Raw genomic sequence first — 17290 nt, 5'->3', positions numbered from 1 at the left:
GGGAAAAAAAGGTTCAATCAAGGAACCGATGTGCCTCTTTATAGCTTGGACATTCAGTACACGTACACACGTACACGTACTCTCCAACGCAAAACACAAACAACCACCACACCACACACACACACAACACACAACAACACACACACTCACACAACACCACACACACCACACCACACATCAAACACACACACACACACACACTCACGAACTCACTCAAGGGCTGCTGAGCTCTCTTTCGGGAGGGAAATAGCTGTCGTTCACGGGTCCAGCACGTGATCCAAAGACTAAGGTGAATACACTACGGCGGTCCGGGTTCAACTCCCACCCAGGGCTCAAATAATTTCAGTATCGCTGCGCTGCGGGTTGCTACTCTAACTCTCGTAAGCGGGGAGTTGAGTGTGTGTGTGCGTGGGTCACAGTATTACCCACAGATCGGTCATACGAGCACTGAGCTCTCATCCGTGAGGTTAATAATTGTCGATCACGGGTTCAATACATAATTCAAGACCATGATGAATCACACACATATATCACGCACATAAGGGAGGAATAGGAAGCTAAGGAAAAGTGTGGAGGAAATTTATCAAATGAAAATGAGTGAGAAGAGGCGTGACCTTAAACCTTATGTTCTTCGTCTCTTTCTTGTTTCAGCCGGGAAACTAGTCCCGTCCTCCACCCCGGCCCCCTCTCGTGAAGACGCCGCTGGCCGCCTGGTTAATGACCGAGCCATTTCAACGGGAAATGATCCCACAGAAATTGAGAACACACCGGTCCATTCATGTTTTCATAAATTTCCCGATTATTTTTTCTTTTATCTATTAATCAACCTACATTACATTTTCATTTATATTTTTGTATTTTTGTAAGTGATGTTATCTATAATAATATATTCATATATGATTTATATACTTATAATAATTTATGTTTTATATTTATGTAATAGTTATGTTTCATAATCTCCTTATTATTACTTATTTCTTTACAAAAAACGTACTTTATAGTTACTTGACCAGAGGGCAGTATCCCCCTCCCCCCCAAAAAAAAAAGTTGGCTAGTTCATTGCTTCTTGTGCTTGCCAATGCTGAAACCTGAAGCTGTCCTATGCTGTCTACGGTAGGCTTACTATTTTCTTTTTAATTTTCGTGCGAGCCATTGTCGCTCGTCAAGTTTTCTCTTCAGCTAAAATATTTCAAAGTGCCCAAGAAGTTGGCCTCTTCCCCCCCCCCAAAAAAAAAGCACGAACGAAGACGCGCGAGGTACCCTTTACGGCTTACATAAGCGTGTCTGAATTTATCGTTCACTCTTTCTGTCCTCCGTTCAGTAGCCCATGTCAAGAATTCGAATAAAAATTCAGATCGGTCTTTGTACATCTCCACTGCACACACACACACACACACACGTGCACACACACATACACGCACACGCACGCACACACACACACACACACACACACACACACACACACACACACACACACACACACACACACACACACACACACACACACACACACACACACACACACACACACACATTGGAAGAAACAGTTTGACAAATGGAGACATAGTATTCGTAGAGACGAGACCTCATGAACACAGGTCCAATCTCGCATATTCCAATTAGGTAAATACAATTATATAAATACACACACAACATATATGCGAAAACGCGCTCATCTTTGCACATATTTATACATGTACACATATACTGTATATTGTATATATATCTATATATCTATATATCTATATATATATATATATATACAGTATATATATACATGTATGGAAAAGGGAGTGGTAGGGAGGTAGAGGGAGAAGATGAAGAAAAAACAAGACAAAGAAGAGGAATGACAGGAAGAAGAAATAAAAAAGGAAGAAAGGAAGAGAGACTATGGGTGAAATGGAGGAGGAGAGAGCACAGCGTAGGAAAGTGGAGAGGGGGAGAGAGGGGAGAAAGGGGAAAGAGGGTAAACCTGGGATAGGGAAAAAGAGAGGAAAAGGGGGAATGGAAGAAGGGTAGAGGAGACAAAATGGATAAAAAAAAAAACGAAAAAGGAGGAGATGAAAGAGTAGGGGAGGTTGAAAGGTGAGAAGGGGAGAAAGAGACAGTTGGATGAGAAAGAGAATAAAGAGAAAATAGAGAGAATGGGTTAACAAAAAGAGGAAATAGAAAAAAAAAGAGAAACATGGAAGAGAAAATAATGAAAAGAGGAGAAAAAAAGAGGAGAGAGAAGAGAGAAAAAATAAAATACAGAAAACAGAGAGAGAAAAAAGAGATAAAACAGATGGAAGAGAGAAAGAATAAAAAGAAAAGCAAAAGAGATAAAGGATGGGGAGGGAGGGAGGGAGGGTGGGTGGGTAGAAAAAGGGAAAAAGAGGGGAGGAAAGGACGGTCGATAGCAGAGCCAGTCAACTCTCTATGGGGACGGACTGCACGAAAAGAGGAGGTGGATGGGGGGGGGGAGAGAATCCATCGACCCTTTCAGCCACCCCCCTCCTCTGACAACAGCTCCCTCCAGCTATGCTGCCAACAAAGGGAGCTGACCGCAACGGGATCCCGCCTTAGTAGTAACAAAGGTAATGGACACTGGCTTCAATGTCATTGGTTCCGCAAAGAAAGGTATCATGAAATGGCCTTCGTGAAAAAGGTCACGGACTTGGTAACAAATCTGCTACGGGCTCGGTGACAAAAGCCCCAGTAACAGAGGCAGACTTAACAAAGGCATCAGGTTCTTGCAAGACGTAATGACCCTGTCATGAAAAAGGTCAATATCCCTTTTTAACAAAGGCACAAAGACAACGGGCGCAAAAAATATTGACAACTTGACTTAGTAAGAAAAGGCCGACTTTTTATAAAGGCCTCTAGTTCAGGCACAAGGCTGCTGAGGTCGCTTGCAAATACTGATGCCCAAACCTGGCAACAAAGGCAACGGGACAGTGGAACTTGGCAACACGAGTTAAGTGTAAATGGACCAATCAACATCTGGCAACGCGACCCTCAACCTTACGCATGCGCACAAACACCCGCGTCCTTTCTGTGCATTGGTCCATCGTGTTCCTGCAGAAAGGAAATCCACTTTTCTAATCTGTCATTTCCTCCTCTTATTCACGTATTCGTGAATCCAAATTCATCATAGGGCAAAGGTGACGGCTTCGGCCGCAGACACTCAGTGCCTCCTGGTGTAGGCTCCTTACCTTCTTCCCTCCAACTCCCCACAATCTACGAAAAGGTAAGGAGGAGGAGTAGTTCTAGGTAAACTGAGCTCAGTTCTTTTGTTATCTTTATTAATTTTGTTCTGATTAACACCACATGATTTTTTACATTGTTCTCTTGTTCTCCAGGTATGTGAAGAACTAGAGCAATTTCCCCCGCCAGGCGGTAAAGTGGTTATAACCCTTCTTCACACGCAAGAGGATACAAGTAGTAGGAAATCTAGTTACATAAAGGAGACACACCGACAGAGAGAGAGAGAGAGAGAGAGAGAGAGAGAGAGAGAGAGAGAGAGAGAGAGAGAGAGAGAGAGAGAGAGAGAGAGAGAGAGAGAGAGAGACATACACACAGACACACATACACACACACAGACACACACACACACACACACACACACACAGACACAGACAGACAGACACACACACACACACACACACACACACACACACACACACACACACGCACACACACACACACACACACACACACACACATACCCATACCCCCAAAACCACCCACCCACACATCTACACGTTTACACCCATGGAAATCCACACTAAACCACAAGCCCATGCTACAGTGCTCTTTCAGGTGCCAATAGAAAACTTCTATAACTCTGCGCCCTGGCAGCACCTTGGAGTAACCGAGTCGCCTCGTGAAAGTGGTCAACCACTAAAGCAACAGTGCAAGACTGTAACCCTTCCAGTAATCCCCAACGATGTCTGAAGGATCTGAGAGGGCTGGCAACGGCAAACGAAACGATGCGGAGCAATGCATAGCGAGACGCAAACTATACACTTTATCATGGTAAGCGACAGCCGAGCGGATTATAGTTTACAAGTTGGTCCTAACTATGTACGTTATCAAAAATTGTAAAAGTAAAATTAATAAGATAAATGAAATATGAATTAACAAATAAAATATAAATAAATAAGAAAAGTTTAACCCCGGAGTCGTAATCGGGGTTCGATCCGAGGCCACCACGACTGTATACTCCCGACGCAATCATCAAAGTAATACTGCATCCATTTAATAAACATGGAGGAAATTCCCTTAACATTACTTGATCCAGGACAGTACCTGTGCTTGATCCACTGCATTCCTTTCTGTAATGTCTCATGTGAACTTAATCAAGGTTCCTTTCAATAGGATTTACATGATTACATGCAATGAAATAATGTGTGCGTGTGCGTGTGTATGTTGATTTGTGTATGTATGTGTTTGTGTGTATGTGTTACCGTGTGTATGTGCGTGTATTACCTAAATTTAGTTTAGTGGTGCAAGAAAAAGAAACTACTACTAGTGAAAGACCTTTTTATTGGTGCAAGAACTTGCTCCGAAGCACGACTCTCCCTACATAAAATCTGGTGCAAGAACTTATTACTGGTGCAAGAACTTGTCTTGGACATGGGAACGTTCGCACAACAGACACTGGTGCAAGAAATTGCTCACTGGTGCAAAAAATTGCCCAGTGGTGGGATTCTCTTGGTGCAAGAACTAGGCGGTATAAGAACAAGGTCTGCCTTGGGAAAGTCACTGATCCAAAACTTTGACCAGTGGTGGAAGAACTGGTCCTGACGAGAGGGCTTCTTATTGGTGAAAGAGCTTGCCCTTACAAAGAAGGAAAATATGTTTACAAGCATTCACGCGTCAGTGCATGCGTCGTTTTTTTCTTTATAGTTAAAGCGGAAACATACATACATGCATGCACGCACGTACACACACACACACACACACACACACACACACACACACACACACACACACGCACACACACACACACACACACACACACACACACACACACACACACACATATATATATATATATATATATATATATATATATATATATGTGGTTAAAGATACAGCAATTTATGTATTCACTATCTCTACTTTGCCAACTGCAGACTTGTGTGTAGAGTTAAGCACAGAAATACTACTGCCAAAAGGCAGAGTAAAAGACAATGGAACGTTCTCAATCTATTCACGACGTTTCGTAAACTTTGTACATTTTCAAGTGATACTGGTTACAATAAATTACATTATCTACATATTGGTAAGAAGAGGATTCATGGCGCGGGATGGAGTCACGTACGAATGATCAAGGGGGTTGGAATGGTGGTGGAATTCCGTGGGATGGTGGACTTCGAAGACGAAGTTATGACAAGGTGTCTAGATTGGAGGGTTAAGTTTCGAGACTATTCTTTCATAAGAAGGGCCTCGATAATTTGTAAGACTTTGGTATCCTGTGTTTGTCCAATGATTTTTGTGTTTTGTACCAATATTCTCCCTTTTTAGTGTGGTGCTATGGCATGTGATGGTAGTAATGTGGGTAGAAAACACAAAGATCATTGGACAAACACAGGATACTAAACACATACAAAATCTCGAGGCACCTCTTATGAAAGAGAATTCTCCAATCTAGAGACCTTGCCATAATTCCGTCTACGATGTCCATCACCACACGGAGTTCCACCACCATTCCTCACTCCAAGCCTTGAAACCTCTTCTTACCAATATATAAATCATGTCTTTTACTGTAATCAATATCACTTGAAAATGTATAAAGTGTACGAAACGTCGTGAATAGATTGAGAACGCTCCACTGTCTTTTACTATATCTTGTGGCAGTAATATTTCTATGCTAAACATAAGACATAAGTCTGCAGTTCGCAAAATAAAGAGTATTAACAAGAAGATTATAAATACAGAAGTCGCTGTATTTTTCAACCAAATACGCTTACAAGAGAACCTGCTGCCTATATTATATATATATATATATATATATATATATATATATATATATATATATATACTGTATAGTAACGTTAATTATTACGTTATTATTTGTATATTTTTTCTTCTCTTGATGTTTTATCCATGTGTATCTTTCTTATATATCAGTTATATATTTGTCATCATGTATTATGAATCGTTATTTTATGTGCTCACATGTAAGTGCAAGCTGCACCATTAATATACAATGTGCGCTCCTGTACGCGCTCAACTTCATATCTTATGTGTATCAAAAGTGTACTCCTTCACCTGCTTAAAGTCACGTATGCACTCGAATACGTAGTCGACCGATACAAAGGCAAATTAACTGAGTGTCGTCAAGCGCCGGCTTCTCCCATAGCAGTTAGCCCTAAGTACCTTGTTATACACTTCTAGTTGGCTCGTAAGCGTCTTTGACAGAGGGAACAGCAGATTGACTGTGACGTCAGAGCCGGCTTTCTGAGACTAAGTAGTCCCTCCTTTCCCCCTCCTCGGCATTATTCCTAAATGCCTTGTCGGAAATACTTCACCTCCGGTTGACGACTATATAAATGCCTGGGTCCCCCTCACGTTCGACATTACTTAACGATTCCGCTTTTTTGACAAGACCTCTGGTTAGGTTAGACTCATGAGAAGTCTTTGTTTGAAGTGATCAATCACATAACCCCTTTTTCTCAATCAGGGACTCGTTCTTATCATTAATATATTATGCATTATCTATTTGACCCACGTACACGCCATTATCTAAAATGTTAATAATTTCCTTGTGTATGTTTATCTGTTTATACAAGTGAATATATTTTTGTTATCTAAATTTCATGTTTAATATTATTCTAGAATCTTCTTATTATTTGTTACCATACCACTAATTCTACAGATCGGATAACTCTGTCTAAGAAAGACTACTAAAGGTGAGCTGACCCATAGACCGCTGTAGCGTAACAAGTGGCGACCATAGGCAGCTCCATAATGTAACTATTGTATATATATATATATTTATATATATATATATATATATATATATATATATATATATATATATATATATATGTGCGTGTGTGTGTGTCTATATATGTATGCGTATGTGTATGTGTACATATGTATATGTATCAAATGATTCCGGGCTAAACCTTAGCCATACAATTTTGGGATCTTTGTGTGTAGGCTTAAGTACCCCTTATCATGTGACGTGCTCTACACAGTTTCTTATGGGTACCGGAAAACTATTTCATTCAGGCAAAGGGAAGGGAGAAGGGTAGAGAAAGGGTCTAGATCGACGGAGGACCCTCACGTGGGTCTGGAGACGCCCCAGCAACGGAACAAAATCGTCCGACGCTGCCCAGAGCAGTGTCTGCCCGGGGCCACGCAGCTACTGTATGCATAGACTAGGGGTCTCCACTACGTCGCAGTAATGGTTCGATGCGTGAACCGGTTGTAGTGTTCGGACACCCGGAATTCGAGCTCGGTTGTCCTTGAGGACCCCGGTGGGGAATCAGGTTCATGAAATACCTGAAAATCCCGACCTCTTAATCTTCCAGACCATCACCATCTTGCGGTTCTGAGGATTTACAACGGAACTGCTCATAGACACACCCTTAGGTATATCATGCCACGAGAGAAGAAAAAAGATCCTTGAGACTTAGTATTACACTGGCAAAAGAAAGAAAGAAAAAAAGATAAATAGATGAATGAATAAACGATGCTCCTGAGAATTAATATTGCATTGAAAAAGAGAGAGCGAACAAAAATGTCATAAACAATTACTTTATCCTGAGATACTATAACAAGTGTCATTGAGCAGTAGATATCGATAGCCAAAAGATTCATGTACGGACATTGATAACCAACTGGAGCGGGGAAACTGGTTACCTACCGCACATTTACGTCATTGACTGGCCTTGGGTAAAGCTTTAGAGGAACGTAAATAATTTTTTGGCCAAGGCAGCAACCTTGTTTCAATTTTCAGAGGAATCTGGAGCGTCTGATCTAGTGCCATTTCTGTGCTTGAAGAAGGATGAAGAAGAAAATGTAGGAAAAGTAGATAAAGAAGTTGAAGAAAAAATAGAAAAATAAGAAAAGCAAAAAGTAAAGAAAATGCCCAAGTCAGCAACACAAATTGCCCTGTTAGACCTCCGCCAGGTCTCTGCCAACCCTTTGCTAGGCCTCTGCTAGATCTCCGCTAGGCCTCTGCTAGATCTCCGCTAGCCTTCTGCTACGCCTCTTTTTAGCCTCCGCTAGGCCTCTGTTATGCCTCCGCTAGGCCTCTGTTATGCCTCCGCTGGATGGTCCCCTAACCTACAGGCCTCAAGACAAAACGCCGGACCCGAGACCCATCCGGCGGGTCTTGCCTGTGCAGCTGGGAATCCTTGAAAAGCTGATGGGAACAATCCAGTCAGGACAATCTGCGCCTATAGGTGGTTTCAGCTCCACTTAGTCTTGGACCGACTGCATTCAATACGCCGTGAAATATCTGTCGCCGCGAGGAGTGTTGTTGTCGCCATTTAAGTTTCACCAAATTTATTCGAGTCAGTTTCCTTTGGGACTGCTTTATTCCAACAACAACAATGGTAATAATTCTAATAAGAATAACAACAAAGATAAAAACAAAAACAAAATGATGTTGATTGATGATAATGATACTAATGAAAATAAAAACAAAAAATAATAATAATAACAGCAACAAAACTAATAATGATAATAGCAATGATAACAATAATGAAAATAATGATGATAATATTAATAAGAAATACAATAACAATAATGATACTAATGAAAAAACTAATAACAAAAACAACAATAAAACTAATAATGATAATAGCAACAATAACAATAATGAAAAAAAAATAATGTCAATTATAAAACAATAAGGAAACTATTTCGCTACAAATGAGCAAAACCAATAAAAGAAAATCACGAGAGCCCTTGGTCTAGGTGAACGGCATCTGCTAGAATAAATATATTTACAACGAAATGAATTAATAAACAATAAGCAATCATCCTCGAGTTCGTCCACGCTGACCTTCGATCCCGTCTGCCAGTCACGTCCAACAACAAATTTGGACGTAGACAAGACTTTGAACAAGTCCTAAAGTGGTCGTGTGGTCTTGGGACCAAAGGTATGATTCCCCATTTATTAGTCATAGCATGATATTGAATGACGGGAAAGAGATAAATTAATATTGTTAGAAAGGTTACCACCTCGTTGATACCTCTGGACTCGGCTACTAGAAACGAATAATGCTAGGAACAAAGGATCGTTGGCGGTGGCCTTGGGGGTACAACCTTTCATCTAAGTCCACCTAGTACTAGACAGCAACAAGAGACTGGCGAAGGTTGGCCAAGGCCACAGCCAATAATATTTTGTCTTGGTGCACTTGGCATCTACCCAAGGTGGAAGGTTGCTATAGGTGACGTTAGGTGCAACGATCACGGAGAGCAGATGCTCTGGGTCACATCAGAGCATGACCGAAGGACACAGGGATTCTCGATTTACTTATTTTCGTTCATTCATTTAGTAATCTATTTATTTATCTATCTGTATATCTTTATTTGCCTCTCTGACATGGTCCGTACCGGGGGGAAAAGAGAATAAATATACGAATAAATAAACGAATATATTAATTGATATATATGTGAATTGATAATTGAATAAATGAAAAATAGATGAAGGCAACGAAAAAATCCCAACAAAAGGTGAAACATTTGTAACTTTTATTCTGGTTAAACACAGACGATTTCATTCGCCTGAGTGACGTCACAGGGTCTCCCTTGACACATTCTATTTTGTCTAGCGCCAGGTGATTTTATTCATCTGCGGGGAAGGGGGGGAGGAGGAGGAACGAGACGTCTCTGGGAAACTTAGATATTAGTAGATCTTACAGGAAGCGTTAACCAGAATGAAAACTTTCAACTAAAGAAAATATATATTTATTCATAGTTCGTCACCTTTCAAGGCCTTTCCTGACCAAACCGGCCAAGATGTTTACTAAGATCCCAGCAATAAGGAAGAGTGCTAATCATATGCAAATTCACAACAGGTAGAACGAGAGCGAGAGATATAATTTATATAAACATGTTTGTAATATTAACGGTAATTCTATAGTAATCAAAAACATCAATAACAACGTTATATTAACACAGCAACATTAACAATAACGTCATGGCGATATGATAATGATAATAATTTCTTCAGTGCGCAAGGGGCCTTTCCTCGGATGAATAAAATCGCCTTTGGGGCAGCCAGAATACTTGTACAAGCCGTTAATAACAATGAAAGAGTTAATGGGAAAATAGATATTCGAATAAATAAACAAATAAACGAATAGATAAGTATATCAATAAATAATAAATCTCATAAAGTATTTTACCCACATAAGGACTGAGCTGCGCTGGGAACGACGAAGGGGGCGGCGTGACGCCATCGAGTCTATGTCACAGATTCGCTGAAGGAATCAACCTTCTTGGTATGCCCAAGCGCTTCTCTCTCCCTCTCTCTCTCTATGTCTCTGTCTCTGTCTCTCTCTATGTCTCTGTGTCTCTCTATGTCTCTGTCTCTTTATCTCCCCCCTCTCTCTCTCTATCTCCTTCTCTCTCTATCTCCTTCTCTCTCTATCTCCTCTCTCTCTCTATCTCCTCTCTCTCTCTATCTCCTCTCTCTCTCTATCTCCTCCTCTCTCTCTATTCCCTCTCTCTCTCTCCCTCTATCTCTTCCTCTCCCTCTATCTCTCTCTCTCTCTCTCCCTGCCTACCTCCCTCCCCCCTCCCTCTCAGCCTCCCAAAATTCGTGAAAGAGAAACACCGCAGCTTCAAGGCCATGGACTTGGGTGTTCAAGAAATAGGTGGAAAAAGGTAACAGAAAGAGAATGAAAAAAGTCACGGAGCAGTTACAAAGGTCACAGAAAGACTATAAAAAGGTCACGACTCAACTAAATAAGGTCACTGGGTAGAAGAAAAGGTCTTCAAAGGAAACAAAAGGAAAAAGGTTAACAAAGGGGTATTAAGGGCGACCTTTTTTCTTACTTCTTTTGCTGATGCGACGTTAGCGTCACGACCCTTCTTGCGGAAGGGGTCCTGACCAGTCGAGACCCCGTCTCGCCTCGCCCCTCAGCTGACAAAAAGAGCAGCAGAGAGAAAGAGAGCAATACAGATGAAAAGAACGGTAAAGGGAAGGATAGCAGGAGAGAAAAGAGCGATGGAGAGAAAAAGAGCCGCATGGTGAGAAAAAGAGCAGGAAAGACAAAAGAGTCATAGAGAGAAAAAAAAGAGTTGCGGAAAAATTCGTAGAGAAAAAGAGGAGAGAGAAAAAAAAACAGAGGAGAAAAAACAAGGCAGAGGAAAAGAGGCGGGAGAGAAAAAGAGCAGTGGAGAGGAAAAGAGCAGTACAGAAAAAAAAAGAGATACAGAAAAAAGACGTAGAGAAAAAGAGCAGAGAAAAAGAGCAGCGAAAAAAAAGAGCCAAAGTAGAGAAACACAGGACGACTCAATCCTTTCCCTACCGAAGATATGCAACGTTAGCCAGAATCAAAGGAGACAGACAGAGAGAGAGAGAGAGAGAGAGAGAGAGAGAGAGAGAGAGAGAGAGAGAGAGAGAGAGAGAGAGAGAGAGAGAGAGAGAGAGAGAGAGAGATTACCTCTTAACGTGGCTACCACTGCTCCTAAGAGTCATCCATCTACCGTCACCCGATTTTATTCAGCCGAGGAAATTCCCGCCCGAACCCCCCTTGTTCATTTGGGGGAGGGGAGGAAAGTTATTTCACAATATGTTCAGAGTTCTACAGAAATTATGTTGAAATGTGAAACTCCGCCCTCCCTCCCTCCCTCCCTCCTTCTCTTCTTCGCTTAAAGATTACGTTACATTTCCCGTCCCTCCTTCTCCAACTCTCTCTATCTCCAATTTTCCTTTCGTTTCTTATCATCTTCTATTCCCTCCACTTCCCCTCGTCCCTCCCTTCACCTCTACGTTCCCTTCCCTCCATGCCTCTCCCCCTCTTTTCTCCCTTCATCTCCACTTTTCCCTTCCTCTCTCTATCTCCCCTCTCCCATCTCCCTATCTCCCCTCTCCCATCTCCCTCCACCTCCACTTTTGCCTCCACTCTCCCTCACTCCACCTCCATTTTCTCCTCCCGGCATCACCACTCTCCTACTCCCTCCATCTCCACTCTTCCTTTACTCCATCTTCCCTCCCTCTTTCCATCATCTTTCCCTCCCTCCCCCCCTCTGTCTCTGCCTTCACACACGCCTCTCTGACTGCCTCTGCTATTTCAATTCCCTTTGTCCCCTTCTGTACACCAGATGGCACTTTTCCATTTATTCATTCTGACAACAGACGATTTCATTCATCTCCATGACACCCTCACCCTCGGTAGCGTAGGCGTTAAAACAAAATCTTAATTGAAACTTGTTCTCTATGCATCTCTACAATAAGGGTCAATATTCTTATTCCCAAGTCATATCCTGTCTACTTTCCCTGGGTTCTCCCACAATATGACATCACCGTCACACCCCTCAGCGGTGTGACGGTCATGTCGCGCGAAGCCTTTCCAACGCCGACATGACGTCACGACGCACGAGGCGAGGCCGAAGCAAGTGGGTCCATATGACCTGGCGCTCTACTTGACCTAATTTAAACACAATGACAACAAGATTTTTACTCAAAGGCTTATGGGGAGGTGGCAGTTCTAGGTTAAATTCTGCGGGGGGGGGGGAGAGTTCTGGAATAAGTTATGAGCACGAAAGAACTCTCTAACTAGAGGTCTGTTTCAAGTCGAACAGAATCTATTGTAGTCTACGGTTTTTACGTGGTCAAGTAGCCTTGAAAGCTGGCAACTTTACGGTCTTTGAAAAAAAAAAAAATCTCTCCAGTCAGCTCTGAATATTTATAAAATCATCTGACGCTTGGTAAGGAAATAGCAATATTATTTCACATTTAAATGATTAAAATATTGATTTAATTCTGTCAAACCGAACACTACACGTAGTAACAAGGAATCGTCCAACAAAACCGAGAATATGATATTTGAAGTCTACCACATTTAGTACAATCACACTATGTAATAGACGCGAATGGTGACTGAGTATCTAGTGCATCTATTTGTTCTAACTTTAGTGTCTATCTTAGTTGTCGCCATGCGATTTTATTGGGAAATTCTGTCCGAAGTCACAAAGTCATAAGTATTATGCAAATGCACGTGCGTTGCGCAGGAAAAGTTTAAATAAATTGAGGCCTCAAAGATGCGTCATGGGTGAGGGAGGAAAAGGAGGAGGAGGAAGAATAATATAGGGAAGAGGAAAAGGAGAAGGAAGAAGATTTTAGGGAGAAAGAGGAGAAGGGTGATGATGTTGATGATGATGATAATGATGATGATGATGATGATGATGATGATGATGATGAGACAGAGATGAAAGAAAAGGTGGAGGAGGAGTATAATTAGGAGGAGAAGGAGGAGGATAAGTAGGAGGAGCAGGAGGATAAGTAGGAGGAGAAAGAGAACAAGGAGGAGGAGGAGAAGGAGGACGGGGAGGAGAAGGAGGAGGAGAAAGAGAAGGAGGAGGAAGAGGAGGATAAGGAGAGGAAAGAGGAGGATAAGGAGGCCCATCCATCCCAACACTTTCTCCACTTCGGCGCCCGCCTTCTCCCTGCCAGTTCCTTAGCGGGCGACACTCCTTTTGTCCCTTCTGTCGCCGGGCGATTTGATTAATTAAGGAAGGTTTCTGTTAACGTTACAACGAAGAGTTCCCAGCTCTTCTATCCTTGTGGACATCACACCCTCTCCTTGGTTCGTAAACTACTAAACCAGCTCGCTAAAGATTAATCGAGTTTTTAATCCTTCTAAGGTTACGTTCCACCCTGGGGAAGAGAGAGAGAGAGAGAGAGAGAGAGAGAGAGAGAGAGAGAGAGAGAGAGAGAGAGAGAGAGAGAGAGAGAGAGAGAGAGAGAGAGAGAGAGAGAGAGAAAGGGAGAGAGAGAGAAAGGGAGAGAGAGAGAAAGGGAGAGAGAGAGAGAGAGAGAGAGAGAGAGAGAGAAAGGGAGAGAGAGAGAAAGGGAGAGAGAGAGAAAGGGAGAGAGAGAGAGAGAGAGAGAGAGAGAGAGAGAGAGAGAGAGAGAGAGAGAGAGAGAGAGAGAGAGAGAGAGAGAGAGAGAGAGAGAGAGAGACGAAAGCTACAAATCAAAGAAGGTGGTCAAAGAGTAGACACTCATCTTTTCATTTTATCATTATTTCTATTCTGTCTTATTCTGAAAATTAGTATTATTCGGAAAAAGAAAATAAAGCCTCAACGTTTATTTGTTCGAGAAAGGATCTTCTGATCAAAACAAATCTAACTCATTCATGGTAATGGATTGAAGGATTGATTGATGGATGGATGGATTGATGGACTGATTAATCAATAAATTTATGAATAGGTTGATTGATGGGTTGATGGACAGACTGATTGATGAATGAATTGATGGATGGGTTGGATTGGTTGATGGATGGATTGATGAGTGGGTTGATGGGTGGATTGATGAGTGGGTTGATGGGTGGATTGATGAGTGGGTTGATAGGTGGATTGATGGATGGAGTGATGTATGCATTGGTGGATGAATTGATCGATGGGCTGATAGGTGGATTGACGGATTAAGCAAAGGATAGACTCCCGCCCCCGAGTTGAAGGAGACAGTCATTTGAAAACTGGAACATACTTGACCTTTGTTATCTTGAAGAAAAGTCAGATAATCTACTCCACAATCTACTGATACGGAATACTGACACACCAATTGTCTTTTCCCCCTTGTAAGGGGGTAGCCGGGTCAGTGCATGACTTTGATCCCCCGTGGGGGAGATGTACAGAAATGTGGAGCAAATTAATCTAACAAATAGATAAGTAGATAAACAGATAAACAAATACAGATAAATGAATAAACAAGTAAAAATATGAAAAAATAGATATATTGATACATAAATGAGTAGATGGATAAATATATGAATAAAGATATATTTTGGCGACATTTTGAAATATTTTTTTCTTGTCAAACGATTTACATTAGCTGTTCCTGAGATCAGGAACAGAACTTGCTTGTCCTGGAAATGTCCTCAGATGAAAGGAATCGTCCTTTACTTGCCAGAAAAAAATGAAATGTGTCTCTCAGCTGATCGGAGATGATATACCTTACGACAGTCAGGCTTTAGCAATGAATAACAAAGAATAAATGTAAATGGAGATAAATAATGATTAACACAGAATAAACTGATCTTTTATTTATTTTTGCTTATTCTTATCTTTTCATTTTTATTTTTTTTATTTATTCAACTGAGGCATGAATGGGATGTGAGAGAATGTTCATCTTGTGCCGAGTTGCAAGTGCTTTTCGATTGAAGTACACAGGTCCCTGCTAAGCGCCTCTTTGCGTGAATTTTCTTGATTTTATTTGTGAACGGAACAGTTCGACCCAGCGTGACCTCGATTGGCAAATGCGGCTCACAGGCCGACTTGACGTCACGGGGAGGCGCGCGAAAAGTTAACGACTTTTGAATTAAACTCTAACGTTTTCTATAGATAAATAAATAAGTGAACGAATAAATAAGTGGATAGATAAAAGAGAACAAAAAGTCTAATTCTAGTTAATTAACAAACAAGAACTTCAACATATTTAAAAAATGCATATTTTTGCAGCGCAATGACCAGGTTCGACCATTACAATATATACCAGAAATTTTGATTTATCGATAAATATGGATGCAAATAGTTGTCTTGAATGTACTACTTAATCAAGTAGTTGAACTACCAATAGAAAGGCGTTAACGTCATCAGATTAAGAAGGTAGAATAACATGTAAACTGGAACGGAACCTAGTTAACTAAACTAGTTGGATCCTGGTTTTAGGAAAATGTCATTTCTGTTGTTTGAGTCGATTGTGGGTTAAGTCTTATCAGTTTGCCGGATCGATAAGATAATAGAAATACTCCAATATAACCCCAACCCATGCTTACATGGGTTGGGGTTATATTGTACAAAATATTTGTACAATCGATATATACACAGAAATTACCAAAAATATCAAAAATAAAAAATGTGAATTTGTTCCCTTGCAGGAAATCAGAAAGACCCCAGTTTTCCCTAGAAAACGTTCTCATTCCCCTATATATTTCTCCCGTTCTAAATATCTGGTGCTTCTCAAACACAAACAGATGAGGTAGTAAGTACTTACCATTTTCCTTGGTGTATCCCCAGACCATGATGATGTGTTATGAAGAGACGTCGGTAGATATAACCTCCACTTGGAAAAACAACAACGTTACTGAGCGCCGACAGACTGCGGGCCGGTGTATATACACGCTCGCCGGAACGATGCCAAATGTCGAATTTTACTCTAAATACATTTTTTATCAAAACACATTAACAAAAATCATTAGTTTTCGGCCAGAATATAAGATTATAAATATACTTATATCATGTATATAGTTTATATATGTATTCTGTCTTTGACATGGTTTAATTAAAAATCAAAGGATTTTTAGACGTATGGCAGCATCAGCCATCTGGCACAAGCAAGATGCAAACGTATCATTGTTTACATGCAAAAATATTACGATTCAAAATCGATTTCTGATCCTATAGTCTTCTTTCTTCCACACGCAACTAAAAAAAATCTAATTATATGAAATAGATGAATCCCTGGAAAATGGATCAATAGTCAGTTTCATCTTTAATTGACTGCCCAGTCCACATGGAAGTTCAAGATTAGTAGCAGAACGACCAAAGTGCATTCCACCTGCGGGGGGGGGGGGGAGTCAGGTCACATGAGACCTTCGGACGCGGCTGACAACAACTCGACACTCCTCATATGAACGTCTCCAGAGGGTGACTTGGGACCACAATTATGTATATATAACTTACACACATGCATACTGAACGTGCGTACATATATACATTAATACAAAATACATATATCCTCACATACATACATACATAAATACCTTTGTACATACATATACTGTATACACATCCATATAAACATAGATAAATGCATACATACGTACATAGTGCAAATATAGATACTGTACATACACACACGCCTACCTTCACACATACATAAATGCAGGTGTACATATGTGTATGACATACACGCACATATACACATGCACACACACACATACACACAAGCCCACAAAGGCACACACATGTGTACTACATGTGTTTGTATGATCGTGCTTTCATCTACTCGTACATACACATATTGGCTTACGTACTACACACGAAACTTATTAATTCAGAAACTGTGCTTTTCGCACTCTCGTACGAAGATCTCGTTTTGTCCACAAAC

General features: G+C 41.0%; 1 protein-coding gene across 2 annotated transcripts in view; it reads right to left on the bottom strand.

The window, feature by feature from the left end:
* LOC143040165 (carbonic anhydrase 1-like) overlaps window positions 1-16299 on the bottom strand; it is a 99167-nt gene extending 82868 nt beyond the window's left edge. For both annotated transcript variants that reach the window (XM_076210861.1, XM_076210929.1), the window contains exon 1: window positions 16175-16299. In XM_076210861.1, coding sequence (XP_076066976.1) covers window positions 16175-16202 — 28 coding nt within the window. In that variant the 5' untranslated portion in view covers window positions 16203-16299. The remainder of the gene's footprint in view (window positions 1-16174) is intronic.
* Window positions 16300-17290: the final 991 nt, after the last annotated feature.

The sequence above is a fragment of the Oratosquilla oratoria genome, chromosome 1, assembly GCF_046742065.1.
Source record: "Oratosquilla oratoria isolate Oo_2021 chromosome 1, ASM4674206v1, whole genome shotgun sequence".
NCBI classification, from domain to species: Eukaryota; Metazoa; Arthropoda; class Malacostraca; order Stomatopoda; family Squillidae; genus Oratosquilla; species Oratosquilla oratoria.
This window is presented reverse-complemented; position numbering and strand designations above follow the sequence as displayed.